Here is a 27,359-nt window from a genome sequence, read left to right as displayed (position 1 = left end):
CACCCGGGCTCTCGTGGCGGGACACCCGGGCTCTCGTGGCGGGTCACCTGGGCTTTCCTGGCGGGATGCCCGAGCTCTCGTGGTGGGATACCTGGCTGCTAAGGCTCCTGTTTCCAGATGGCAGGAGTTGGTAGCACCAGGGTCCAGAGAAAGGGTGGAGGTGGGTCCTGCCAGGGTCACGCAGCAGGTGGGCCCTCCCTCCCTGAGGGAGCTTGCACACCCAGCACGAATGGGACACAGAGCCCCAAGGGGCTGCAGGCTCCCACACACCATCGACGGCGCCGTCTCCTGGGGAGGCGAAGTGTGAGGTGCACAGAGCTCACTCCCATGAGAGTCTGGAACATGGCCCCCTGGAAAGGTAGAGCCTTCCTGTATTAGAAAATGTACACAGGGCATCAGTTGTCCCCATTAGGTGACAGGATGTGATGTTTTAAACTTATTTTCAGTTTATTTCTAAAAGGATTCTATTTGTAGAAAGAATAGAACTGAAAGGGGTTTTGACTTCTCCTTTGCTACATCAAAATCTAAGCTGTTTCTGGAGGGAAAAAATGTGTATCTTAAACCCAAAAAGGCAGATTTGACCTCAGTTCTACACACTCAAAACTGGAAAGGCCATGAATACAGATTTGAAATTTTTTTACCAAGATGGACTAAACTATAAAAAATATTTCTGCAACCCCAATTAGACATTAGTGATCTGTTGGAGAGATGGGTCTAATTAGAGGCAATTCTTGGGAGAGGGAAAAAGATCTTTTAAAAAGAATAATGAGGGCAGCAAACCCTGGGAGCAGAGCGTAATGACAGCGCCTGGTCCCTCATGTCTGACTGTAATGATCACTTGCTGACTTTGGGGAAAGTCGTTTAATTATGAAGGAGACACAGATTGCTTTCTGGGACCTCACGTTCTTTCTTGGCTCTGCACCAGGGTCTTCTTGGTACCCCTCCTATGGGTGACCTTCGCCCATGGTCCAGTGTTGGAGATCATGTATTATGGCTGATCCGTCATACATCTGTGCACCCACGCACCCATCCACATCCACCCACCCGCCCGTCCATCCACCCGACAGGCACGCCCTCGATGCTTGGCGTGAGGAACGCTGTTCTGTAACCTGTAATTCCACTGTTAAATTGCCTCAGGCTCCCTACTTAATGGATGTGGAGGTTGACGTGGTCAGGCCGAGGAGCATGTCCAGGGTCACACTGTTAAGGAGTGGCAGGAAGGGGACCTGGTTTTGCAGGCTGAACTCTGCCTCAGCTGCAGGAGGACTCACCACCTCAGCGCCTCCCCTGCTCCCCAGGCCTGCCCCGCCTCCCCACCGCACCTCCTGCTGCCCCACCACCTCCCCCCAACACCCGGGCCCCCCCCCAACTTTTTCAAAAAGGGGAAGCCGAGTAGGACACAAAACCTCTAGACAATAACCGCATACTCCAGACGAGCAGCCCAGGAAAAATCATGTCCACACTCCCCCCAACAACAGGGAGGCCTGGACCCCATGCCCCTGCCATGGCGAGGATGCGTGCAAGGAGGCTGCAGGCACCCGAGCATTTTAAGCAAAGTGGACCGTGACTTCACCATCAAATGTACAAAGTTCACCCCTTAGGAGAACATCTTCAGCGTCCGGGTTGTCTCAGCTCTCAGCCTGGGGACAAAGGATGAGGCATAAAAGGAAAAACTGACAGAATGAACTTCATCAACACAGAGAGCCTTCCAGACAATGGAACATTGACTCAGTGATAAAATGAAATACGCTTTCAAGCCATGAAACCTTGAGTGCTTATTACTAAGAGACAGAAACCAATCTAAAAACCATCCATGTCTGGTTCCAATTCTGTGACATCCTGGAAAAGGCAAAACGACGGAGATGGCGAAAGATCCGGGCTTGCGAAGGGCTTGGAGGGAGAGCATGAGGAAGGAGCCGTCATGGGAGCGCAGGAGTTTTTTGGGCCGTGAAACGATTCTGCGTGAACCACAGTGGAGGAAGGTGTCCTGACGCATTCGTCCAAACCCACAGAACATCAGCACCAAGAGGGAGCCTAATGTCAACAAGTGGCTCTGGGTGACGCTGATGTGCCCATGGGGGTTCCTCAGTGACAGCACCTGTCCCACGCTGGGGGCATGTGTTGAGAGCGGGGAAGGCTGTGTGAAGTCTCTGTATCATTCACTCAATTTTGCCGTGAACTTAAAACTGTTCTAAAAAAAAAAAAAAAAGAGTGAAACTTTTGCTCTGAAAAAGACCCTACGAAAAAGACGAAAAGAAAGGTGACAGAACAGGAGAGAGCACTGCCAGCCACCTCCGCATTCCAGGAGCAGGGACTTAAAAGTGAGGGGAACGTCTCCTCGTTTAGGGTGAAGGCACTGGTCCCACCCACGTCTGTTTGTCCAGAACTCAATCCCCCGGCCAGCCACACCAGGCTGCAGAGAGGCTGGGGAGTGAGGCCTGTCCTGGTTTGTGTTGCCACAGAGGACAGGGGACAGACAATGGGACAAGGAGCTGTCCTGAACACCCCCACGACAATCACAGCTGCACGTAGGGTGAGAGCTCTTGATTTCCAGACAAGAAAACAATGCCCAGAGGTGAGCTGAGGAGGCCCCAGTGCTGCTGGCCCAGTCTCCATGCCCAGGTGTCTTCAATGTTTAGCTCCCACTTTATTTATTTACGTATTTATTTAGAGACGGAGTCTTGCTCCGTCACCCAGGCTGGAGTGTAGTGGCACGATCTCAGCTCACTGCAACCTCCACCTCCCAGGTTTAAGCAATTCTCCCTGTCCTAGACTCCTGAGTAGCTGGGATTACAGACACCCACCACCACGCCAAGCTGATTTTTTTTTTTTTTTTTTTTTTTGTAAATTCATACTACGGACTATTGGGGTGTGTTTTGTTTTGTTCTGTAGCCCAGGCTGGAGTGCAATGGTGCAATCTCAGGTTGCTACAACCTCCACTTCTGGGTTCAAGCGATTCTCCTGCCTCAGCCTCCTGAGTAGCTGGGATTACAGGTGCATGTCACCACACTGGCTAATTTTTGTATTTTTAGTAGAGACGAGGTTTCACCACGTTGGTGAGGCTGGTCTCAGATTCAAGACCTTGTGATCCACCTGCCTCAGCCTCCCAGGGTGCTGGGACTACAGGCGTGGGCCACCATGCTGGCCTATATTTTTATTATTTTTTTTTATTTTTAGTATAGACAGGGTTTCCCCATGTTGGCCAGGCTGGTCCTGAACTCCTGATGTAAGGTGATCCACCTGCTTCGGCCTCCCAGAGTACTGGGATTGCCTCCCACTTCTAAGTGAGAGCACACATGGCTTGGGTGGAGGACAGGAGGAGAGGACTGAACACTCCCTGCCGGTGCTGTGCTTATTACCTGGGTCATGACATAATCTGTGCACCAAACACCCGGGACGTGCAGTTCACCTACATCACAAACCTGCACATATACCCCCAAACCTAAAATGAAAGTTAAAAAATAAGTACATAAAATTTTAATAATAAAATATCAGGAAAAAAAGGCAAATTAGTCCCCCTATGGGCACGCTGTAGTGAACGGGAGGGTCGCCGCTGGAACCCAGCTGTCGGGTTTTAGACACAAGTTCTCCACTTCAACACTAACGAAACAAGCCTCTTTCTTTCCTCCATACCGTGTCTCTTCCAGTTTGGAGAACAGGAAAGATGAAAACAGAACAGGCTTTCCAAGGTGTGCTGGCAAGGGGCCATAGAATGCACCGACCACCCAGAAAGTTCCAAGCCCCTCCCCACGAGCCCTGAGATTTAAACTCAGCTTCTGCCCACTGCTGTCTTGGTTCCCAAAACACAAACGCAATTTACATTTACAGGCACCCTGGACATGGCGTTGGCTGCAAGGACCAGGCTGCTGTCACTAGGAGAGCCCCCAGCTTATGTTTCTTATCTGATCCTCCTGTGGTACATTTTAAGCATCTGATTAGAAACTTTCCAACAGAAATACTATGCTCCTGATGCACACTCTCTTCCTTCGAAGGGGTGCTATGTGTGTCACGCCAACCAGATGGCACACTCTGGCCGGCCACCTTCAAGGAGCTCCTGCTCTCCTGCGTGAACAGAAGGCAGAGGTGGCAGCGGATCCCACCAAGCTTCCCTCTTCCTGCTCCGCACTGTCGGCTCCTTGACAGAAGCTATTCATTTCATGGCGAGTGAAAGCTGGGAGAGGTGAAGATGAATGAGCATGCACAGACACAGGGGGCCATCCCTCTGCCCTCATCAGGGTCTATGGCCCCCACGGAACCTTCCACTCCAGGCCTCCCCTGAGTTCTGCTAATGATTCTAAATGGCAAGGAATCTCCACTTTAATTGCAAAAGGTAATGATGCAGTGAGCGTAAGATTAGATTCACCACAGAAGGCAATATCCTCAAACAATAAAAAAAAATACATTGAGAAGCTGGGTGTGAAGATGGCTGAAATCAATAGGAAGGGTTCTGTATTAAATACCACAGTGGAAGGTCACGAAGTGATATTGACAGAACTGCTGACAGTGGATTAAAATGGGGGAGAGAAAACTAAATTGATCTCTGCAGAAAATAAGTTACAGATTAATCACACTACCATGAAACCCTTTTGAGATGACCGAGGGTCTGAAGATGTGTTCACAGTTTGATTACAGAATAGGTCTCCAAAGTTGGGACAAATGAGAACCTGCTGCATCCTACTGCGTGGAACTCGACGTCTCCTTTCTCCCCGACATCCTTCCTGACACAGCAAGCACAGTAGGTGTGCAAAAGGCTCTACCCAGCTCTTCCCACACCAGAAGCTGGGCCTTCTGCCCAACTGTCTACGCCAGAAGCTGAGCCCTCTGCCCAAGTGTCTACACCAGGAGCTGGGCCCTCTGCCCAAGTGTCTACACCAGGAGCTGGGCCCTCTGCCCAAGTGTCTACACCAGGAGCTGGGCCCTCTGCCCAAGTGTCTCCCCCAAAGCCCACCATGAGCCTGGCATTTTAATAGCAAAGTATTTTCCTCCTTCTTCCTGAAAGTTGACAGTTATGTGGGAAAGTCCTGCTAAAGCACAATGGAGGGAAGGGACTAAGAAGCATCGCCATCAACCATGACCAGGCTTCCTGCCAAATCTCCCAGAAGGTGGAAAATGATGAATATATCTCCCCAACCTGTAGGTGTGGTCCACGAGGGTCAATTTCAGGCATGAAATGTCATTCAATTTTCCTGTTTTATCTTAAAAATTTGCATGAAATTTGCATTCTACTCCAAGAAATGAAGCTATGCTTTATATTTAAAGTTTTTCATAAAAATAATGATTTTCTTCCTTAAATACCATCAATGCTCTGGGGGAACGCCCAACACTTAATTCCGTGGTGAAGGTTGTGAGACTCTCTTCTGTCCATTCAAAGGTTTAAAACTTTAACAGGGCCCTTAATATTTTGAAGTCTTGCTTATGTACCACTTATTAATAATGATGAATCATTATTCATGCCATCTTGTCAGCTAGGGGGTGAGGAAAGGACTTGTTAATATTCTCAGCCACCATGCAGGAGAAGAGCTAAAAAAAACATGGCAGGAACAAATAAATCTAAGCTGAGGCCACCACTGGAGAAGTCTATCCAGTGGCTATTTGCGTGATCCTTAGACTGTGTATAGGCAACGCGGCCCCCAAGATATAAAGGACATTGTAAGCACTATCGGTTCAAAGTTCTTGCCTTTTCTCTTCTCTAAAGTGGCTACTTTGACATAAACAAATGCAAGGAAATGATGAATGCATGTAAAAACCACATTTTTAAAGCAGAAAATTTTAAGAAATCAAATATGAGAATATATGTATTAATATTCACTCTGTGAGAGACAGAGCATTCACATGATGCATATTTAAAATCAAAACCAACCCAAAGAAAGTGCTAAGTTATTTTCACAACTCGTGCAAATACATTAAAAGAACGAGGCACCACTACAAAATTAAAATGTTATTACTGCTGCTACTTAAAAGTATGATTTTACCCAGATATACTTTAAGAATCCATTCATCAAAAGGATGGCAGGTCTGAAACAGCAGAAAATTCTCCTGGGCATCCCAGTCCCTCCTTTGCTCAACGTGCAGCAAAAGGCGGATGTTTTGCAAACCGCTGGGTTCTGTGTCGTATCTCACAAGCCCTGAGTGACATCTAAACAGCTTTACCTGAAGGACCCCATCACTCGGTTCTTTGATTGATAATTCAGTCTGTTCATTAAGGTCAAAATTCTAAACTGATAGGAATGAAGAATTATATTCTGAATTTAGCTAAAGTTCTATTTAAAAATATAAAAAGGAACAAATGCTCTGTTGTTTTTACTTACCACAGCCTGGCTTGAGCTTTCCTGTAAATCCCACAGCAGGATGTGGTTATCGGCCAACGAAATGATTTTCTTCCCATCTCCCATTGGCTCCCACACGACACTAAGAGAAACGGAAGCACCAAATGTTAACGTAAACGTTTGCGGTACCCAGCCTGGTAGCTCAGAGCTGTGATACACATTCTTCATGACGCAGGAGGCCTGCTCCTGTCCTGCAGTCACTAGAGTATTTATTACGTTGTCATCTGGCAGAGCCTGTCAACGCTGCAGCATTACTGCTGTCTCACTGTTAAGGACTGAATTATGCCCCCTGCCACATTCATGTGCAGAAGTCCCAGCCTCCCACCCAGTGTGGCACTGCAGGTGCCCCTCGATGTACACAAAGGCTATGTCGCCACCTCCATCGTAAGTTTAAAATATCATGAGCTGAAAATGTAGTGAATGCACCTAACCCACTCATCGTCAGAGCCAGCTGGGCCTACCTTAAACACGCTCACAACACGCACATCAGCCTGCAAATGGGAAAATCATCTAACACAAGACCTACTTTAAAAGAAAGTGCTGAATACCTCATGCAATTTATTGGATATCATACCAAAAGTGAAAGCTAAAACGATTGTATGGGACGCGACATGCAGTTTCTACAAATGCGCAGCACTTCCATGCCATTGTAAAGTCAAGAGGCCGTAAGTCGGGACTGTCTATATCTGAAATGGAGCCTTTGAGAGGCGATTAGGGTTAGAGGAGGTCATGAGGGTGGGGCCCTTGCAATGGGATTCGTGCCCTTATAAGAGACCTGGAGGGCAGGCTTCCTCTCTCTCTCTCCATCACGTGAGGACACAGTGAGAAGGCAGCTATCTACACATCAGTAAGAGAGCCCTCACTAGGAAACGAATCTGCCAACACCAGGACACTGGACTTCCAGCCCTGGGAACACATTTCCGCATTGATGCTGCCCAGCATGTGGCATTTCCTATGGCACCCCAAGCTAAGACACTCGCCAATGTGGGCTTCATCGGTAACTAAGGAATGGACACTGACCAGCTGAGGGAGACCTGTGGGGACTGGAGGGCAGAGAGGCAGCAAGGAGAAGGTGATTTGCACAGGATGCCCACATCCTCTGTAGCGATCCCCTTACTGAAGTACTGGAGGAGGTGGGAGGGCAGAGCTCAGAGCAGGGCAGGGGTGCTGCCACTGGCCACACCAGGCTCAGGGTCTGCCCTGCCTGTGACGTGAGGCCATTTCTTGATGTTTGAGCCAATTTGAGCCACAGTTTCCCATCATCTCCCCCCAAGTCATCCTAACTGATACAGTGTGTATTCAGTTACTCAACAGAGACCAAAACCCTCGCATCTCTGCAGTAAAGCCACACAGAGACCAAGAATTTTTCAACTTGGTTGCAAATATGGGTCTCTGTTTTCTCTGGTGAAACTCTTAAATACTTATTTACAAAGAAGGGAATTTCATTTCATGTGTTTAACCTGTGAGTAACTAAAGACATCAACAAGGCACTACATGTTTCTTTTTCAAACACAACACAACGCGGACTGATTGGGGACACCCTCCTGCACACCTCTCTTACACCGTCACCTCAGGACTGGCCATGGAGCTCTTATTATGTGTAATCACAACATTAACATCATTCAAAACCACAATTCCTTTCTCATTTATAGTTTAAGGAACACACAGAAAGCTCATAGTACTGTGCTCAAACGCCTATCACACCTAGACTGACAAAGAGTTCACTGGATCTTATCTAATCATCATCATAATAAACACACAATATGTAGTAAACAAGACCAAAACTCTACAGCTAGGATGCTGAAAAACCGGCTCCCGTCCAGGTAAGACGGCGGCGTGTCCACCGCTCCCGTCCAGGTAAGACAGCGGCGTGTCTGCCGCTCCCGTCCAGGTAAGATGATGGCTGATCCTAATGGTGAAGATGCCTCTTGGAGCAAAATGACCACACTTCTCTTGGCAGCCCAGTTATCGCAGGTAAGGATAGGTAGAGTTCGGACAGCTTGACAATGAATTCCAAAGGACAGCTGCCATGCAGGGAGAGAAGGATGCGACGGGCAGTTCACAGAGCTTGTGCTGGTGGAGGAACGCACTTACCACGTGGGACATTTTCTACGTGACGGGCAGTAAATTTAGCTGGATTCGTAAGCTCCCCAGCAGATCTTAGAACTCATGTGTGCTCCCCACCAAAAGCAAGCAAGCAAAAGGCTGCAGCAAGAAGTGTCCATGTGGGCCATGCCAACGAACGCAGGGACAGTGACTTCGCAGCACGGTACGAGCAGGACGCAGTAGACATCAGCACCAGGACACTCGGAGTTTTTAACAGAGGCTCCAGAAATGCAGAGGTTCCCTTCCCAACTAACTCACACATCACAGGATGAGAACTAGCCCATCTGAGGTCAAAGACTCACTACCTAATTATGAATCAAAGTTAAGAGCTTGTAAGTTATCCACATTTCCCATAGAGCAATTTTAATAACACACAAACACTAACCTTGGCTACCATCTTTGGTGCCATAAATATGTGACTAAAGTGTCCCCAAATGGGTTAAAGCTTTCTGAATCATACACCCATCTATTAAAACTCTTCTATGTTCCCGACAATGACCAGCAACCTTTGGGGTACACAACACTTAATACTTGTTGATGAATTCTAAGAGTGAAGAATTCCAGGTGAGAGCGAAGATGTCATATTAACAAATGAGACTATTTTAAAATAAACTTAGTTAACCGTTAGCACATTTGGATTTGGATAACAGCCAACAACCCTCGAATGAGGAAAGGTATTAAAGGCCTCTGAACAACTTCGAACCTTTGAATATTGCATTTCAAAGAGCGGCATCCTCAAGCCCTTCCTCAGAAGACAAGTGTGCCCTTTCAGTGGCCCACAGTCCCAACATATGTGGTCATCTGTTTCTAAGTCCACGAGAGAACAAAGTTGTGGATGAGGAGAGAAAAGCAGTGGCTGTAAACAGAAACGAAGGTGATTCCACAAGCCAAAAAAGATGATTAACTCAGAGCAAAACAGACTCGGGGAAGGAAGCAAAAATACAGGAATCAGAAAGACCCAGAACCTAGGGCAGTGCGTTTCGGACGGACTCTGAAACTCCAGCGTGTGCTCACAGGCTGTGAGGGCAGCACTGCATTACAGTTTGTGTCAGGAACTGTTCTTAGTCATGACCAGGAATCACTGGGATTTACATGCAGTAAGCTCTAGCTAAGAAGTGGGAAACGTCAAAATATGTTTTGAAAAGTTTTATCTAAATGTTTTTCGTTAATTTGATGTTTAACTTCAATAAACACAGGTGCTTAATAAAACTCAAATTATCCAGAAATTGTAACCCCATACGATTATAATTTGTCAATTAACAAAAAAAATTAAAAAGGACAACGCTAAAGATGTCAGATAGCTAAGATTTAGATCCAAATTTTTTAAAAAATGGAGTGAAACTCATGTAAAAACACTGTACAAAGAGGTGTACATTATAACCCACTGTGGATTGGAGGCTGAAGCCACCCTCTGTGAAGCAACACGCTCCACAGAGAGAGGCAGACACCAGCGTCACGGGTCAAATCTGACGGCAGATATTCAGAAACCACGTATCACAAAAGCTACAACTAGCAAGACCCAGTGCGGTACCAGTCTGAGACAGCACTTCCTGGGCCCCAGCGAAAATCTTCAGAGGTCCTACAGGCTACCCTGATATACCCCTCAGAGTGCAACGGCACCTCAGCTGGGAAAACCCATGGCCACTCCCAGGCAGTAGGGGAGGTTTCACTCCCCACCCCCTCATAAGCAATGCTGAATACAGGTAAGTCAGGGGCACACCCAGCACAGCCCTGGTACAGTCTAGAGCCCTCACAGCGAGTGAGGTGCACATGTACACAATGGCCATAGTACATTCTAGACTATGTACTATAGAATCAGGTACACACATTCACAACGGCTGAAGTACACTGGAGCACTCACAGTGAGCTGGAGACACATGTACACAAAGGCCATGGTACATTCTAGAGCATTTATAGAGTTGGGTGCACACACACACACAATGGTCATGGTACATTCTAGAGCATTTATACAGTCAAGTACACACACTCACGATGGCTGAAGTACACTCTAGAGCATTCACAGTGAGTCAGGCGCGCACACACATGACCGTGGTACATGCTGGAGCACTCACAGTGAGTTGGGGACACACACACACAATGGCCATGGTATACTCTGGAGCATTTATAGAGTCGGGAGCACACACAATGGCCGGGGACAGCTCTGGGATGTTCTGAGCATCCATTTCATGTCCTACATATTCAGGTGCTCCGGAAAACCTGTTTCCCAAATCCTCTTGTGTTTCTTCTTTTGCTTAGCAAGACACTTACATATGTATTTGAACGGGTACCAGTTCCAAAGCGGTAGCAACTGAAAGCTGAATGAAACCCTTCCTGCACACACACCCAGCAAGCACAGCCTCCCGCACGTCAGAGAAGCGTGTGCTCTAAAGGACACTCTCCCGGCGGACAGATCACGGCAACAATGCCTTCCTCCCCTGGCTAGAAGAAAATGGTTGCCCTGGTCTAGTTTTGCTCCTGGCGTGGAATAAAAGAAGGAGGGGAGACAAGGATGTTTCCTGCAGGAAATCGTGGTGCACTATTCCACCCATTTTCTCTGCATGCAACTAATTTTACATCTGCCTTAGCGTGGGCCAAGGGATGTATTTCTCTATGAATAAGCTCATATTTCTCAGTCATATTATCAGAGGAAACAATAAAATGAATTTCAAGTGGCTGTATAAGTAACTTTTTAGATCTATAAAGAAAAAATGTAATTCAAAAAGAAGTAAAAAAAGGATTAAAGAGTACAAGAGGTAATACTGATTTGCTTTAGAAAATAACTTGGCTTCGAGTTCTCACAGGTGAAGGTTTCAAGAAATGCTTCTTGGGTTCTGAAGATTGCAGAGAACATCGCCAGGCTGTGATGAAGTCTGCGAAGAGCACAGGGAAACAGCAGAAGGCCACGTGGCACTGCAGCCTTGGGAGTCACTGAGTCTGTGGGAGGGAGGCCTGAGCGTGCAGGGCCCTGAAGAGTGACTGCCGGGCAGACTGAAAACCTGGGACCTGGGTGGAGGGCTGCACGATGACATTATGGATTTGCTTTCGGAGAGACTAGATGAAGGCATCATCTTGCTAGAAGTCTAGGAAACCAAATACACAAACCAGCTTCATGGTTTCTGGAAACAGCCATGGTGGTACCTGTTTGCAGAGTAGTGGCGGGCGGTTACCTGACCAATCACGGTTGTGTGTCTGTTTCTTGTTAAGAGACAAATGTCAAGGCAAAGAGGGGGAGGGACAAGAAAGACAGTTCAGAAGAATCTGAGCACAGGAGCCTCAGGGTCCTACAAACCACAGAGGCCTGAGACTGGTGAGGTGGATTATACTTCACAGGACAGGACTGAAGCTGGAGGGGCACATCGCTTACAATAAAATAAGTAGTGTGCAGACGACGATGAATACAGACGTGGCCTCTGGAAGGCAGCGCGGATTTCCTATCACTTTGCCTGCACTCTCAGGCCTTGACCAGAACACCACTTCCTCCCATGGAGTTGACGATCCACAGACGTCGCTAGGATTTGCCCTGGTCCTTCCCAGGTGGCAGCCCGTATACCCCCACACATGCAGCACACTGGTCACCACCAGCACCCAGCTTCCTGGCCAGACTGCCAACTCTGTATGAGCAAAGACCTCATGCCTCCCACTCACGGGAATATGCAAGCAGCCGGCACAGACCGTGACGAGCACCTAAGAGGCACTTGATAAACGTAGGCTGATGAAGCAGGAGGAGAGAATTCATCCCCCCGCCCCCCGAGTATATATGTTTTGTGCATTCTTAAACATATAAAAAATAAACTTAGAAAAAGAGTCTGTTTATCAAGTACAGCTCAGTGAAGACTGGTTTGCCTTAGAACCCAATGGAAAGGGTTTGCTATTCAGTATCAAAAGCGCCTCATTAAAAAAGAGTTCTTTGCAGCTGAGCGCAGTGACTCACACCTGTAATCCCAGCACTTTGGTAGGCCAAGAGGGGTAGATCATGAGGTCAAGAAATCGAGACCATCCTGGCCAAGATGGTGAAGCCCCATTTCTACTAAAAATACAAAAATTAGCTGGGCATGGTGGCATGAGCTTGTAGTCCTAGTTACTTGGGAGGCTGAGGCAGGAGAATTGCTTGAACCTGGGAAGCAGAGGTTGCAGAGAGCCAAGATCGGGCCACTGCACTTCAGCCTGGTGACAGAGCAAGACTCCATCCTAAAAAAAAAAAAAAAAAAAAAAAAAGGAAAAAAAGGTTTTGCTTGTGAATCAATTCACAAGGAGCTGCTGGGGCCAGGTCAAGGTGCAGCCCTGCAGGTGGGCGCCAGGGTGGACATTTGCCCTCTGTTCTCTCGATGCTCTTCCTCCCAGATCTGCCCACTCCTGTTCCGAGGGCTGGAACTGCAGGCGGCATGCCTGCGGACAAAACCAGAACCAGTTTGTCCAGTGGGGACTCCCCAGTTCCAGCCACACGTCCCATGTGACCCCTGAACTCCCACGCATCATACAGAAAGCGCTGCTCTGTGTCACTGGCTGTTCCGTCCACGAGGTCCACCCTGGGAACCAACTCTCTGGAGTAGTTACACCTCTCCATCATGCTCAAACTCTAAACGCAAAACAAAGCTCGCTGAATTGTAGTTTTTTTAACGTCTGATGTGTTGCTTTTTCTTCAGTCTAACCTGAGACTTGGCCAAGGCTTTGTGACTTCATTCCACGTTGTCTGGAGATACCGCCTGCCCAATTCCCACCTTACCAGCTAAATTTGTCTCCTTGCAGTCTCTGCCTGGTCCCATCCCAGCAGTATTTGCTGTTTTCCATCATCAAAACAAGAAAACAAACAGTGTCTTGCTTTAACGACTTACCATCCAGACAGAGCCTAGCTCAAGTGCTGCTTCCAACAGGAAGTCAGCTTCAACCACGTCTGATGGCAACCAGCACTTACAGAGCTCAGACCACATGCCAGGCTTTACCTGTAATACTGTCACATCTGCCTTACTCTACACATGAGGTTGCTCAACTAGAAAGATTCAGAATTGGGTGCTGCACTACTGTCTGTCCAACCAGCCCTTATTGGCAAACAGGCTTCACAGCAGAGGACCTGCAGTGCCTGGCTGGCTGGACCCTGTATCACAAGGCTCCGGGCCCTATTGCAGGACCCCGCGATCAAGGCACACTGCCTGCCCCACACATGGCAAGGAAGAGGCAGCCCAGGGTACAAGTTTTCCACCCCTCTAGCAGAGACGGAGCTGACCAGGAATAACTGCTCCCAACAGGACTCCTCCCCGCCACACACAGCCTTCAACATCCCGGCATGGACAGCTCCCTAATTCAAATGCAAGCTCCCTCAGTAACAGCACAGGACCTACCGAGGCTGAACATTGGACTCACCTGAGTGCCTGCTGGCAATGTCACTGGCAACGCCACAACTGCCGGAACCCCTGCTACCTCTGAAGAGGAACTTGCCCACCCCAAGGGCTGCAGTGGGGGTTCATGAGACATCATGAAGCCCACCACTGGAGCTCCTCCACTGGGGTTGCAGCCCGTCACCGGCCACGAAGCCACATCAGGGAGCTGGGGCCAGCACAATGCTGAAGTGGAATAGAGCAGAGCACAGTGTGCCACAGGCTTGCAATGTGAGTACTCCCTTGTGAAACGTTTATTTCAGTTATGTGCATATATATATACACACACGTGTGTGGAGGAAGTCATCATGTCAAACTATCTGTAGGTCCAGTCAAAACAAATTTGGAAAATACTGCTTTAGATCATATTGTTGGGTTTCTGCCCACCCCCCAGCTTTACAGAAGTGTCCTTGACAAATGGAATTTGTGTATATTTACGTAGTACACTGTGGGGTGTGTGTGTGTGTGTGTGTGTGTGACAGGGTATTGCTTGTCACCCAGGTTAGAGTGCAGTGGTGCAATCATGGCTCACTGCAGCCCTGACCTCCATTTGTATATATTTAAATAGTACACTGTGTTGTGTATGTGTGTGCATGCACACGTGTGTGTGTGTGTGTGTGTATGACAAGGTATTGCTTGTCACCCAGGCTAGAGTGCAGTGGTGCAATCACGGCTCACTGCACCCTTGACCTCCTGGGTCCAAGCAGTCCTCCCACCTCAGCCTCTCAAGTACCTGGGATCACAGCTACAGGCTACCATGTTCAGCTAATTTTTAATTTTTTTGTGTGAAGACAAGAGCTCCCTACATTGCCTAGGCTGGTCTTGAATGCCTGGGCTCAAGCAATCCTTCCATCTCAGCCTCTCTAAGTGCTGGAATTACAGGCATGAGCCACCACGCCTGGCCACAATGTTAAGTTTTGATGTGCATATACATTGTGAAATTACTGCCACAATTATACTAATTAACATATCCATCACCCCATATAGTTAACCCCACCTTTTTTGTCATGAGAACACTTAAGATGCATTCTTAGCCAATTTCAAGTACACATTATTATTAACTACAGTTCTCACGCTGTACGTGAGGCATCAGAACGTATTCATCTTACAAGCGGAACATTCCTCACCTTTGACCAACACCTCCCGATTCCCAGTCCCTCCCACCAGCCTCTGGTAACCGCCTTTCTAGAAGTCTGACGTTTTCAGATCCCACAGGTAAGTGAAATCATGCAGTGTTTGTTTTCTCGGTCTCATTTTACTTAGTGTAATGTGCTTCAGATCCTTCCATACTGTTTCAAATGGCAGGACTGCCTTCTTTTTAAAGGCTGAAAAATATTCCCCTGTAGATGTATCTACCACAATTTCTTTATCCCTTCATCTGTCAAATGGACAATTATGTATTTTCTACATCTTGGCTACTGCGAATAATGCTGTCACTGACATGGAGGTGCGGAGATCTCTCTGGGCTACTGACCTCCTTTCCTGTGGATAGATACACAGAAATACGACTGCTGGGTTGTCGCTCTGCTTTTAATTTTTGAGGAACCTCCAAACCATTTTTCCATTATGTTCAGTCCCACCTAGAATATATACAAGTGTTTCCTTTTCTCCACATTCTCTCCAAGACTTATCTTTCGTCTTTTTCATACTGGCCATCCTAACAGGTGTGAGGTGCTATCTCACTTTCCTGATGGTCAGTGACGCCAAGCACCTTTTCACATGCCTATTGGATATCTGCATGTCTTCTTCAGAAAAATGTCTATTCAGGTCCTTGACTCCTTTTTAAACTGGGTTGTTTTGTTTGCTTGCTATTGAGTTGCAAGAGTTCTTATGTATTTTGGATATTAGCCCCTTACTGGATGTATGGTTGCTTCCACCCTGTACATTGCCTTTTCATTTTGCTGATGTTCCTTCTGCTGTGCAGATGCACTCTCATGTGTTTATTTTTGCTTTGGCTGCTTGTGCTTTCGTGTCTTATCCAAAAGATCACTGATAAGGTCTGGCTTGGTATTCTCACACAAATCTCACATCAAATTGTAATTCCCATTATTGAAAGAGGGGCCTGGTGGGAGGCGATGGTGTCACGGGGACAGCTTTTTCCCATGCTGTTCTCGTGACAGTAAATAAGTCTCACGAGATCCGGTGGTTTTATAAAGGACAATTTCCCCTGCACATGCTCTCTTGCGTGCTGCCATGTAAGACATGCCTTTGCCCCTCCTTCACCTTCTGCCATGACTGTGAGGCCTGCCCAGCCACATGGAACTGTAAGTCCAATAAGCTTCTTTTTCTTTATAAATTACCCAGTCTCAGGTATGTCTTTATTAGCAGCATAACCCAGTAAACTGGCACTGCAGGGAGTGGGACACTGCTGTAAACTTCACCAAAACTGTGGAAGTGACGCTAGAGCTGGGTAACAGGTAAATGTTGGAACAGTTTGGAGGGCTCAGAAGAAGATAGGAAAATGTGGGAAAGTTTGGAACTTGCTAGAGGCTTGGAGGGCTCACAAGACAAGAAGATGTAGGAAAGTTTGGAACTTCCACAGACTTGTTGAATGGCTTTGACCAAAATGCTTACAGTGATGCTGGGAGCTGGAGTAATGGATACTTGCTATGCCTTAGCAAAGAAACTGTGGCATTTTGCCCCTGCCTGAGAGATCTGTGGAACTTTGAACTTTAAAGAGGTTATTCGGGGTATCTGGCAGAAGAAATTTCTAAGTGATGAAGCACTCAAGAGAAAGCAGAGGATAAAAGTTGGAAAATTTGAGACTATGTCATGGAAAAGAAAAACCCATTTTCTGGGGAGAAATTCAAGCCTGCTGCAGAAATTTGCACAAGTAACAAGAAGTTGAACATTAATCACCAAGACAATGAAAAAATTTCTCCAGGGCTTGTCAGAGACTTTCATGGAAGCCACTCCCATCACAGGCCCAGAGGCCTAGGAGGAAAAAAAAGGTTTCATGGGACAGGCCCAGGGTCCCTCTGCTCTGCACCACCTTGGGACATGGTGCCCTGCATCCCAGCTGCTCTGCTCCAGCTGTGACTAAAAGGGGCCAAGGTACAGCTCAGTCTATTGAGTCAGAGGGTACAAGCCCCAAGCCTTGGCACTCCCACATGGTGTTGAGCCTATGAGTGAAAAGAAGTCAAGAATTAAGGTTTGGAAACCTCTGCTTAGATTTCAGACGATGTATGGAAATGTCTGGATGTCCAGGCAGAAGTGTGCGGTAGGGGCAGAGCCCTTATGAAGAAGCCCTGCTAGGGCAGGGCAGAAGGGAAATGTGAAGTCAGAGCTGCCACACAGAGTCCCCACTGGGGCACAACCTAGTAAAACTGTGAGAAGAGGGCCACCATCCTCCAGACCCCAGAATGGTAGATCCACCAACAGCTGGCACCGTGCACCTGGAAAAGCTGCAGATACTCAATGCCAGCCCGTGAAAGCAGCTGGTGGTGTGTGCCCTGCAAAGCCAAAGTGGCAGAGCTGCTCAAGGTATCTGGGATCCCACCTCTTGCATCAGCATGACCTGGATGTGAGACATGGAGTCAAAGGAAATCATTTTGGAACTTTAAGGTTTAATGACTGCCCCGTTGGACTTTCAACTTGCCTGGGGCCTGTAGCCCTTTTGTTTTGGCCAATTTCTCCCATTTGGAATGGGTGTATTTACCCAATGCCTGTACCATCATTGTATTTAGGAAGTTACTAAGTTGCTTTGACTTTACAGATGCATAGGCAGAAGAGACTTAGCTTGTCTCAGATAAGACTTTGGACTTGAACTTTTGGGTTAATGCTGGAATAAGTTAAGACTTTCAGGGACTTGTTGGAAGGTCATGATTGTGTTTTGAAATGTGAGGACATGAGATCTGGGAGGGGCCTGGGGAATGATATGGTCTGGCTGTGTCTCCACTCAAATCTCACCTTGAATTATAATCCCCACAATCCCCACATGTGAAGGGCAGGACCAGGTAGACATAATTGAATCATGGGGGCAATTTCCCCCATGAGATTCTTGTGATAATGAGTGAGTCTCATGAGATCTGATGATTTTATTGGCCTCTGGCATTTCCTCTGCTTGCACTCATTCCATCCTGCTGCACTGTGAAGAAGGTGCCTGCTTCTTTGCCTTCCACCATGTGTATAAGTTTCCTGAGGCCTCTCCAGCAATGTGGAACTGTGAGTTAATTAAACCTCTTTCCTTTATAAATTACCCAGTCTGAGGAATGTCTTTATTAGCAGGAGAACAGACTAATACACCCTGGTCAAATGCTGAATTAATAAAGTCACATTTGGGTGAAAGTATATGACAAAGAAATTATTTTATTTTTGAGGAGAACTTCAGCTGGAGGACGAACAGACCAGTTGTCATGGAATAACAAAATCTTGTAGTTGCTGTCCAGTCCAGCTTCCCAGCAGTGAGCATGAGCTACTGGTATAAAGTATTTGTAAAATCAACCAGAAAAGATTTTCCTGGAGATCCATGCATTTAGTTAGAATAATGGAATGGTAAGGAACTCCTCCTTGAAAACAATAAGGGCACAAGCTTTTGCATCATAGCCAAGTTTACACTTAGTGTGCCTGCTGCTTTAGCACATCCCAACACAGTCATTCTCTCCTTGGCATCCTTAATTCCTGTAGGGGCTCTATTATCAGCTGGAGTTGGTGTCTTTCCATGGCAATAACACCAAAACAGTGATGTTTCATCAGCAGTACAGACTTGTTCTGGTCTCAGATTTTCAATAGCTTTGAGCTTGGCAAGCATGTCAAAGAATTTCTCCACTGCTTCATGATTAGCAGATGTTTTATCACCACACATCTTTTAAAATTTAATGCTGTGTCTTTTCTTACATTTCTGCAATGAGTCTGTTGAATGTTCACAGTTCCCTTCCATTTACAGTTCATCGTGATAGATCTTTGCTTGTTTCATGAGCAGTATTCTGTTAAGTGGCAGTGTTCACTGCAATGCTGATGAATCCACTCTTTCAATACACAATTAGGATCTTCAGTTTTTGTTTTATGCAGTGTTTTTCTATTTTTCATTAATGTCTGTTCATTACTTTCAGCAAAAAACTTCAACAGTTTATCCTTCCGTTTCTTCAGCTCATATGTGGTGTCATGCCAACATGATACTCTTCTGTTTCACACTTAACATCGCTGTCCAGTTTCTCCAACAGCATGACTTTCTGTGCTATAGATAAATACAAATGCTTCCTTTTTTTCATATCACTATTACTCACAGGGGTATGTGCTAGCTTTTGTTGACATTTTCAGCACTATCTTTACACCACACAAGAACATAATTCTTCCCATCCATGCACACGGAACATTTTTCCATTTGTTTGCATCTTCTTCAATTTCTTTCATCAACGGTTTGTAGTTCTCAGTGTACAGATGTTTCATTGGCTTGATAAGTTATTCCTAAAAATTTTATTCTTTTTGATGTTGTTGTAAATGAAACTGTTCTCCTAATTTCTTTCCTGGATAGTTCATTGTCAGTATACAAAAATGCAAAGAATAAGCAAAAAACACAGTGATTAATGCACATAGGTCTTGGCCATGTGGAACACTGTGGGGAACCTGCCATTGGCAAATCCAGCCTGCACACATGACATTTTCTTACTCTTTGTGGTTGTGTGTGGGGAAATGTGGGCATGTGAAGAAAAGATACACTGCAGCCGAAGGGGGCAGGAGGGTTTTTCCCCTTGGGGATGGTGAATAAACTGTGTGTTATGCACTTGCATTTTGACTATAACCCACCACATGAGATTAGGTGTAACATTTTCCACTTGTGATATCATATTCATGCTCTAAATGTTTCAGACTTTTGAGCATTTAGGATTTCAAATTTTCATATCAGGATTACACCACCTATACCATTTATTGAAGAGACTGTCTTTTTCCCATTGTGTATTCTTGGTATCTTTCTCAAAGGTTAGTTAACCATATAAGTGGTGGGTTTATTTCCTTATGAATAGGAAGTGTAATGTCTTGGGCTTTGTTCTTCTTTCTCAAAGTTGCATTACCTAGTCAAGGTGTTTTGGGATTCCATATGAATTTCGGACATTTTTTCTCTATTTCTATGATAACTGCCATCAGAATTTTGATGGATATTGCACTGAATCTGTAGATCATTTTGGGTAGTATGGACATTTTAACAATATTAATTCTTCCCACCCATGAACACTGAACATCTTTCCATTGGTTTGCACCTTTTTCAATTTATTTTATCAATGTTTTATAGTTTTCATCATACAGATTTTTCACTGCCTTGGTAAACGTTACTCCTAAGAAATTTATTCTTTTTGATGCTGTTGTAAATGGGACTGTTTTCTTAATTTCTTTCTTAGATAGTTCATTGTCAGTATACAGAAATGCAACTGATTCTTGTATGCTGATTTTGTATCCTGCAACTTTACTGAATTTGTTTAGTGATTCTAACAATGTTTTAGTGGAGTCTTTAGGGTTTTCTATATTAGGATCATGTTGTCTGCAAACACTTTATCCTTTTTTGATCTGGATGCCTTTGTTCTTTATTTATTTTTCTTGCCTAATTCCTCTCACTAGAACTTTCAGCTACTATGGTGGATAAAAGTGGCAAGAGTGGGCATCCATGTCTTGTTCCTGATATTACAAGAAAAGTTTTCAACTTTTCAAATGTTAGTTGTTGGTTGACACACATGCCATATATGGCTTTTTATTATGTTGAGGTAAATTACTTCTATATCTAATCTGTTCAGAGTTTTTATCATGTAAAGATGTGGAATTCTGTCAAATACATTTTCTGCCTCTACTGAGATGCTCGTATGGCTTTTGTCCATTTTGCTAATGTGGTACATCACATTTACTGACTTGGGTATATTGAACCATCCTTGCAACTAAGGAACAAATCCCCCTTAATAATGGTATGCAATCCTTTTACTGTGCTGCTGTATTTGGTTTGCTAGCATTTTATTGAGGACTTGCACCTACATTCATCAGATATTCTATTCTAATTTTCTCTGCTAGTAGTGTCTTTGTCTGGCTTTAACATCACACTAATGCTGGCCTCATAAAATAAGTTTGGAAGTGTTCCCTCCTCTTAATTTTGTTGGAAGAATTTGAAAAGAACAAACATTAATTCTTCTTAAAATGTCTTGCAGAATTCAGCAGTGAACCAAGCAGGTCCTGGACTTTTCTTTGTTGGGAGATCTGTTATCACTGATTTGATCTCTTTACTAATTATTGGTTTATTCAGATTTTCTATTTATTCTTTATCCAGTCTTGGTAGGTTGTGTGTTTCCTCTACTTCTTCTAGGTTATCCAATTTGTTTATGCATAATTGTTCACAAGTAGTCTCTTACGATCCTTTGTATTTCTGTGGAACCATTTATAATGTCCCTTGTTTCTGATTTCATTTGTGTTTTCTCACTTTTCTTAGCCTCACTAAAGGCTTGCCAATTTGTTTATCTTTTCAAAAAGCAGCTCTTAGTTTTGATATTTCTATTGCTTTTCTCATCTCTACTTCACATATTTCTGCTCCGGTCTTTGTTATTTCCTTCCTTTTGCTAACTCTGGGTTTAGTTTGTTCTTTCCTGTAGTTCCCTGAAGTATACAGTTGAGTTGATTATTTGAGATCTTTCTTTTTTTCTTAATGTAGGCATTTATTGCTATTAAATTTCCTCTTAGAACGGCTTTGTCTGCATCCCATAGTTTTGGGTATGTTATGGCTCCATTTTTGTTTGCCATAAGATGTTTTTTGATCTCCTGTTTCACTGTTGGGTTTTTTTTTTTTTTTTATAGCTATTTTAGGCCTTTTGACTGGAATTTACTTTGAGGTGCATCATCCCCCTTCTGCCTGCCTCACTGAACACAGGCCCATTATGATCCATTTCCACAGTGTTAGGACGGCATCACACTCACACTCCTCTCAGGGGAGAGAGCCAGCTCCCCCATGTTGAATAGGCCTTAGCTGGGTTTGCTTTTATGAAAATTCCATCAGCAGCCCTACAGATGGCTGTCTACTCCTCTGTTTCTGTGTGCGTCCCTGTCAGCACTGGCTTCTCTCCTTTCTCAGCTACCCTGACAAGCACATGCACTTAGGTCTAACAAGTTTTGTTAACTAAATAATAAACAGCCCTAAGTGGTCATGAAAGGAGTTCTCCTCTGAGTAAAACACAAGAAGCCTCTTGCCTTTGTGAAGTCTCAGGTTAAGCTGTATTACTTCACATTGTAAATGCAATGTCATATATGCCTATTAAAAAGTTTAAAACTCTAGAAAAGCAAAAGTCTGCCACACTCCCACTCACAGATGATAACCATTGTTAATAAGTAAGTGACTGATATACAGCTTTCCAGGTCTTTTCTGTGCATACACTGATGTATAATACAGTCATAATTATTACTTACAGAAATGTGATCAGGCTATTAACATTATTCTGCAACTTACTTTTTTCTTTTTTTATTTTTACTTAAAAGATATCCTGGGTAACTTTCCATATCAAATAGATATAATTCTTTCCAAAGGCTACACAGAATTCTATTGTGCGAATTTCCATAATTTTTTAATCCAATTCCCGTGTATGACACTTCAGTTGTTTCCAATTTTTCACACAATTGATTCATACAATGAAGCACTAAGTATCCTGGAGACAGACTTCTTGGCTCGCGTTGGGATAAGTGCTTAGAGCTATAATTGCTGGGCCAAAAGACAGACACGTTGCCCAAACTGTCTTCCTAAAAGGTGTGTTTCCCCCACATTCTCAGGGACACTGGATCCCAGCCATAACTGTGACAGTGACCGTGCTGATCCCTTCTTCACGCCGACCTTGCGGGGCATGTCTTCACTGCTTCAATCTGTTTCCTAACAACCAGCGAGTCTGTCCACCTGTCGAATGTGTACTGGCTGCTTCTATCACTTCTGTGAATTGCTTCTTCATTCATAGCATCTATTTTGGGAGCCTTCAAAGGAAAGTCTGTTGACTTGCTCTTCATCAAAGTTCCATCTGGGTAAAATTTCTGGTGAGCTGAGGTCTAAGTGGGTGAAGAATTTCAGCAATAAAGAAGTCACTAACTTTTCCCTTAAAATTTTAAAAATCTCAAAGTCAGGAGTCAAAGTTCCCAGCACCTTGAGCCTGTGTCAGCAGGCTTTCTGGATAAGGGCTCAATGACAAGTATTTTCAGTTTCGTGGGCCAGGTCAGGCTTCTGAGCTACTCAGTTCTGCCACTGTATCACAGGAGTGGCTACAGGCAATACACATCCAAAGGGCAGCAGCCAGGGCGCAACCAAGCAGGCAGCAGACTAGATCAGGCCCAGGGCCACAGAGTCGGGGGGGTGTGGGTCCATATTACCGCTAGAATTAAACATGAAACTAAACAAAACACTAACAGGAATGAAGCCACATGTGTTTGGCATGTCTCGTATTTTGCTGCTTTTTTTCACAATAAATTGTGGTTTATGCTGCTGAGTTCACTGGCTGAAAATATCTAATACATCACATGCTTCAATTCTGAAATTGAAAAGAACATTTGCTTTAAACATGCCTGACTGAAGCACTCAGACCTCCTTCCTGTTTCTCTCCCTTTTCCATCTTTAAGAACAGGCATGAGTCCCCGAGAGTGGGCGGGAGTGCTCCATGCCAGCTGGGGACTGCCACATAGGTGGCTCTGGTGGCCAGGGCCCAGTGTCACAACGCTCCACATTGGGAGTCCCAACATGGCCAATGCACAATACGGAAGGAGGCCAGGCCCCGGCTGCCGGAGCCCAGGGCATGGCAGTGAACACCTGATAGAAAGGGAAAAAGAGAGCCTCATGCCTCACTCATGTCGGGGCCCCCTGCAGCCCTGCACCGCCATGGCACATGCTATAAGAGTGCAGGAAGCTGGTGAATGACAAACAGCAGTATTCCCAAAACTGAGCATGTTCTCTGGGAACCTCTGCAGCCTCTTTCCAAGCCCTGCCCTTGTGCTGGAAGATGCTCCTACTTTGCACAAGAGACCTGCTTTCTTGACTGTCAAGATCCTGTGCTTTGAAATAAGTGTTCGCCTCTGCAGCCACAAGGCCACAGCCTCCAAAAGACCCTCCAGAGAGCTCAGCTAACCAGCTGGCCCTGGGCTGCAGCCACATCTCTATGTCATCCGTTTTGTCTTGCTGGGACAGGAACTCGAAGCCTCAAGAAAATAGCTTTCTTTTTCATAAAACGTGAGTAAAGAATTTCAGCAAAGTAATTATCCTGCCTTTTAGGTACATATGTGTTGTCCGCCAGCAAGTTGGAACAGTTTAAGACTAACATGCAAACTCGCAAATCAAAAATTCTGGAAGGTGCGAATCAAAAAGGAAAAAGAAGAAGACAACTCCTGATGCCTGCCTACCTGTTACTCACTACTCTCTTCAAAGGCGTATAAGTCAGCGGATCACTACAAATGATTTAAAAAGGTGGTGCTGATGTGGAGACACAGGACCAGGCCACGTCCCCTCAGCTCCTCCCTCTTCATGGCCTCAACTGGCCTTCGTCTGAAGATCAAGAGCCATGACCATCTGCACAGCAGCAGATGGCTTTTAACAAAGGTTTCCTTTAGAAACGCAAACGTGCACACACAAACACACACATGTGTGCGCACACACATACACGATAGCCACAGCTCTCAATGGCTTCCTGGGGTGACTGGCAAGCATGCAAGTGGGCGTGGTCCCTCAGGTCCATGCCGTGGCACTGTCTAATTTTTTAAAGCACCCGACAAGCGTGCAAAGCTTTTGGCTCCTGCAACTACAGTTCTTCAAAGAAGTCTCGAAATGAACTTAATTCAACTCCAAGTTTTTGCGAAACTTAAGATTCCACACGTTTATTATAGAATGTGGGATTTTAAAGGGTTATCACATAATACAAATGCACAAAATTACCAGAAAGCACATCAAAATCATTTCTTTGAGTAATAATTCCTTGTTATTAATCACATTTCCTGGTAGACACCGACCCATCAGCACTTGGTCCAGAAGTAAAGAAGGCCCAAAATTGACACCCATCGCCTGACCACGCATCTTCCGCTGTGCGAGAGAGCTGGCGCTGAAACAGCCCTTCCTCCCTCCCAGTGAGGCCTCAGGCCAGGACTTCTGTGGAGAAAAGTAGGTTTTGCCAGATGAGTGCTAGTAATCACGGCGAGGGCAACACCAACCCCCAGGCACTCCCGCTGACATGCTAAGAGCGCCCCTCACATGTGTGATGGCGCTGGCTCCACACCACCCTCCTGCTACCCAAAAATGAACAGTCACAGCCCGTGGCATGGAGCTGAACAACCTGTGAGGCAGGGAGGCTGCCACGACACCCCCATTGGGTACTGCATATTAAAGGCTACGGAATACTGTTACATCCACCAAGAATATGTGGGAAGACGCATGAACCAGGCAGAAAAACGATGATTAAAGATCGGAAGCTGGGCTCAGAGAGTCTGTTATGGAACCCGGCCAACGTGGCATCTCTGGTGAGTCAGGAACGAACGCAGTCCTCATGCTTGTCCCTTGCTGCCTGGGCCAGGGACATGATTAGAACCTTGAGAGCTCAGCCCAGGGTGACGGTTTCACACAGGAGGACATGGCACCTGTGAGCAATGCCCGAGGACCTCGCTGAGAACCACACCTGAGAAAGGTGACTACAGGGCCAGGACAGGACACACCAGGCCAGGGAGCAGAAGGAATGCAACGTGTGCAAGACCAGCCAGGCAGGCCAGGGACCACTTCAGGACAGGACCCCGGAGGGCAGGCTCACTGCAGGTGGCACCCAAGGTGTCTGCTGGGTGCAGGCCTGGGCTACCCGGATGGCATTCTCCTCCTCACACTGACCGTGAGCCTAGAGGTGACTCCTACGCTCTTCCTTATTGTACAGATGAGGCAACACACACAGAAAGTTGCGTGACCAGCCCCAAATTAAAAAGCTGTAAGTGGCAGAGCTGAGATTCAGCCAAGGGCTGACTCAGTATCTCCAGGTCTGCAGCTGGCCTGAAAGCTCATCAACTTCAGGAAGCTTGTTGGCTTCAACATCACCATTAGGCAAAAGGATGAAGAGTGCACTGCCTGGTACCTTCAAAGCCGCCGACTATATTGACTTATACATGTTAACGCACGAGGAAAACAAAGCCAGGTGGCTGTGGTTTCTCAGTGGCTGCAGCCGCCGCCACGGCTCCTCATAAGGATGCATGCAGACACACCCAGGAAGGGACTCAACTGAGCGGTCCCCACACAGGTCCATCTGGGACATGGGGAGGGCGAGGAGGAGCTGTCCAAACAAACGGCAAATGATTAACCTGAGAAGCAAGATCTGACTCTTCAGAATTAAGGAGTATTTTGAAAACCACACATACACAACATACATATGGCAGTCAGGCCTGATCCAGGTTCGCTTTCCACAGTTCCAGTTACCTGGGGTCAGCCGCAGTCTAAAAACACATGAGTACAACAAGGCGTAGGGAGACGGGGACAGAGACCACATTCACAGAAGCTTCACTACAGAATTGTCTTACCGGCATTCTATTTTGTTAGTCATTGCTGCGTTAAACTCTTATTGCATCTAATTAATAACTTATGCTTTATCATATGTACTGCACACAGGAAAAAACACCGTACATCTAGGGCTCCACACTATTAGCAGTTTCAGGCGTGCACTGGGGTCTTGGACCAGGGACTGCCGTACGACTAAGAGCACAGGTCACATGTAGCTCACTGAGAGGCGGCACAGAACAGCCATGTGCACGAGTCTGAAGCGGCCTGAATGGATTCAGCTCCAGGTGCCTGCGTCTCTCTGAGTCTTGGTTTCCTCATCTGTCCATGTTGGATTCCGCTCCGGGTGCCTGCGTCTCTCTGAGTCTTGGTTTCCTCATCTGTCCTGGGTGGATTCCGTTCTGGGTGCCTGCGTCTCTCTGAGTCTTGGCTTCCTCATCTGTCCAAGTTGGATTCAGCTCCGGGTGCCTGCATCTCTCTGAGTCTTGGCTTCCTCACCCACCCAGTCTGGATTCAGCTCTAGGCACCTGCGTCTCTCTGGGTCCTGGCTTCCTCACGCCCCGGTGGGGAGAACAGCAGTAAACGGACGCTGCAGGTTTGGGACGATCAAGAGTCAGTGTCGAGAACAGGCCTGCACACAGGTGGTGTTCAACAGGCCGTAGCTGCTGTCAGACACAACGAGCCCTGTGCTCCTCAGGTTGGACGTGGTGCCGCCCTCCATGGACATTCGAGATATCCGAGGGGGGAAGGACGTTTTTGGTCTCACGAACCTCCCTCATGTGCAAACAGCCTTCAACAGCAAAGGCTTATCTCACCCCAGTTGCCAACAGCCTCCCTCACGAAAACCATAAAAGCTCCTTTAAAATTTGGCTGCAACACTGAAATGGTCACCTTTACACACACGAAAAACATTCCATGGAGATGTATTTTAAGAGAAAAAAACCTCCAAGAGAAGTCTAAAACTCAGTGTTTTATATATTCCGAAAGGCATGCAGACATGTGCAGCCATCCTGCCCATGTCTTCCCCAGGAGCTCGGGACCAGAGTCACCAGCACGGCTTCTGGAGCGCCCCTTCCACGGTGATCTTCTGCACATCAGCTG

The 27,359-nt window shown here is 46.2% G+C and overlaps 1 protein-coding gene across 4 annotated transcripts in view; it reads right to left on the bottom strand.

The window, feature by feature from the left end:
* Window positions 1–27,359, bottom strand: part of EIPR1 (EARP complex and GARP complex interacting protein 1) — a 161,020-nt gene that overhangs the window by 17,669 nt on the left and 115,992 nt on the right. For all 4 annotated transcript variants that reach the window (XM_032294252.1, XM_032294251.1, XM_032294254.1 and 1 more), the window contains one exon: window positions 6,309–6,408. In XM_032294252.1, coding sequence (XP_032150143.1) covers window positions 6,309–6,408 — 100 coding nt within the window. The remainder of the gene's footprint in view (window positions 1–6,308; window positions 6,409–27,359) is intronic.

The sequence above is a fragment of the Sapajus apella genome, unplaced genomic scaffold (genome assembly GCF_009761245.1).
Source record: "Sapajus apella isolate SASKATOON/1434 unplaced genomic scaffold, GSC_monkey_1.0 scaffold31, whole genome shotgun sequence".
In the NCBI taxonomy this organism is placed as follows: Eukaryota; Metazoa; Chordata; class Mammalia; order Primates; family Cebidae; genus Sapajus; species Sapajus apella.
The sequence above is the reverse complement of the archived record's forward strand: the minus strand, read 5'-3'. Positions and strand labels throughout refer to the sequence as shown.